Source organism: Lactuca virosa, chromosome 9 (genome assembly GCF_052849685.1).
Source record: "Lactuca virosa cultivar CGN04683 chromosome 9, Lactuca_virosa_CGN04683_v6, whole genome shotgun sequence".
In the NCBI taxonomy this organism is placed as follows: domain Eukaryota; kingdom Viridiplantae; phylum Streptophyta; class Magnoliopsida; order Asterales; family Asteraceae; genus Lactuca; species Lactuca virosa.
In genome coordinates, this window is record NC_136434.1 from 187,326,701 (window position 1) to 187,328,838 (window position 2,138).

At 40.4% G+C, this 2,138-nt stretch overlaps 1 protein-coding gene across 1 annotated transcript; it reads left to right on the forward strand.

Annotated features, from left to right (window-relative positions):
- The first annotated feature begins 1,120 nt into the window (after positions 1–1,120).
- On the forward strand, positions 1,121–1,651 carry LOC145140113 (secreted RxLR effector protein 161-like). Its single transcript, XM_079073710.1, has one exon. The coding sequence runs from the start codon at positions 1,121–1,123 to the stop codon at positions 1,649–1,651; it is 531 nt and encodes a 176-aa protein (XP_078929836.1).
- The last annotated feature ends 487 nt before the right edge of the window (positions 1,652–2,138 follow it).

Sequence of the window (2,138 nt, forward strand, 5' to 3'; positions counted from 1 at the left end):
CACCCATTTCACCGATTATACCCAATTCTTCGACCTCGTCTACGACCACCGCCTCTAGCTCCACAAGTGGTGGTGCGCCACTATACTATCGACTTCTCATAGATCTGTATGAGACAGAAGAAATATATATTCCCACGGAAGAACTTATGATGATTCGCAATGAAGACGAACCCAATACGTACCAGGAAGCGAAAGACAAAATCAAGTGGGGAAATGCGATGAAGGAAGAAATGTCATCAATTGAGAAGAATAAAACTTGGACTCTCGTTGAACTTCCAAGAGGCCGAAAAGCAATCGGATTAAAGTGGGTTTACAAGGTGAAAAGAGGTCTAGATGGAAGAATCTCAAAGTATAAGGCATGAGTCGTGACAAAAGGGTACGCGTAAAAAAAAGGAATCGATTATGAAGAAGTTTTTACTCCGGTGGCAAGAATTGAAACTGTTCGTGTAATTTTAGCTCTTGCAGGGTCAAGTGGATGGTGGGTGCACCATCTCGATGTGAAATCGGCCTCCCTGAATGGAAGATTGGAAGAGGAAGTATATGGCACACAGCCCGCAGGGTTCGAGAAGCGAAACGCAACTGGTAAAGTCTACAAGTTATCAAAAGCTTTGTATGGGCTGAAGCAGGCACCCAGGGCCTGGAACACGTGTCTTGACAAATATCTAAAGAGTTTGGGGTTTACGAGATACTCTCAGGAGTATTCTGTGTACACGAGAAAGAAAGAAGGGAGAATCCTAATAGTAGGTGTCTATGTCAATGACTTGCTGGTCACTGGTAATTGTCCAAAGGATGTGAACGAATTCAAGCTGGAGATGAAAGCCAAATTCGAAATGAGGAACCTTGGTCTGTTAACCTACTATCTGGGAATCGAAGTCAGCCAACATGATACTGGGATAACTCTGAAGCAAGAGTCATATGCAAAGAATATCTTAAATAAGACACAGATGATGAACTGCAATGCCACAAGAAGTCCAGTGGAGCACAAACAAAGGCTGACTAAAGATGAATAAGGAGAACTCGTAGACCCCACTGAATACAGAAGTATTGTTGTAGCACTTAGATGCCTAACACACACACACGCCCTAATCTCTCATTTGTAGTTGGTGCAGTTAGTCGTTATATGGAAAAACCAACTGTGAAACACCTTCAAGCAGTAAAGGGGATACTCAGGTACATAAAGTGTACTCTAAACTATGGCTTGTCATATACAAGAGGGGATAGTAGAGTCACTCTCACAAGGTATTCTGATAGCGATATTGGAAAAGACATGGAAGTCGGAAAGAGCACAGGTGGAATAGCATTCTACATGAATGGGAATCTAGTAACATGGGCCTCACAGAAGCAACGAAGTGTAGCCCTGTCGTTGTGTGAAGCAGCGTTCATGGCTGCCACCATGGCAGCTTGTCAAGGTATTTGGCTTCATCGACTTCTCACAGAGATAACAGGGCAAAGGGTGCCACCAGCAGCATTGTTGGTTGACAATAGCTCAGGTCTTTATTTGATGAAAAACCCAGTCTTTCATGGGTGCAGTAAACACATCAACATAAGGTACCACTTTATTAGAGAATGTGTTGAAACAAGAGAGATTGTAGTAAGTCATGTATGTGGCATGAAGCAGAAAGCAGACATCTCACAAAGTCAATGGCAATAGTGAAACATGAAGAAATGCGAGATCTTATTGGAATAAAGTCAATCAACAAATTCTGAATTAATGGGAGAATGTTAAAGTAATTAAGAAGTTTTTATTGTTTTATTATGCACGTTTATTTTGAGTACGAAGAATAAATCAAGGCCACCTAAAGATGTATTACCTGGTCTCTAGCTAGTAGTTAGTAGTTCCTATTTTCCTGTAATTTTTCAGTTTAAATACCAAGGCGTAGTGTACCTTGTATCTCTCTCTTTCAAGTTGAATAATACACGAAAAACATTTGCCTAAGTTATCTTCTCTGTAAATTCCCCTTTGCCATCTTTGTTTTTGCAGAAACCTCGTGAAGAGCCTGTCAAAAACCAACAACTTTCAATTATGAAAAACTTATATGTATTGATGTTATAATGACGTGTACAATTACTAAGACTCGATATACAAGAAAAACATATCTGGATAACACCTTATTTTTAGGTTGTTGCATGCAGTTTTC

Excerpts from the sequence above, each read along its gene's own strand:
- LOC145140113 (XM_079073710.1), top strand. The coding sequence starts at position 1,121 with ATGGAAAAACCAACTGTGAAACACCTTCAAGCAGTAAAGGGGATACTC.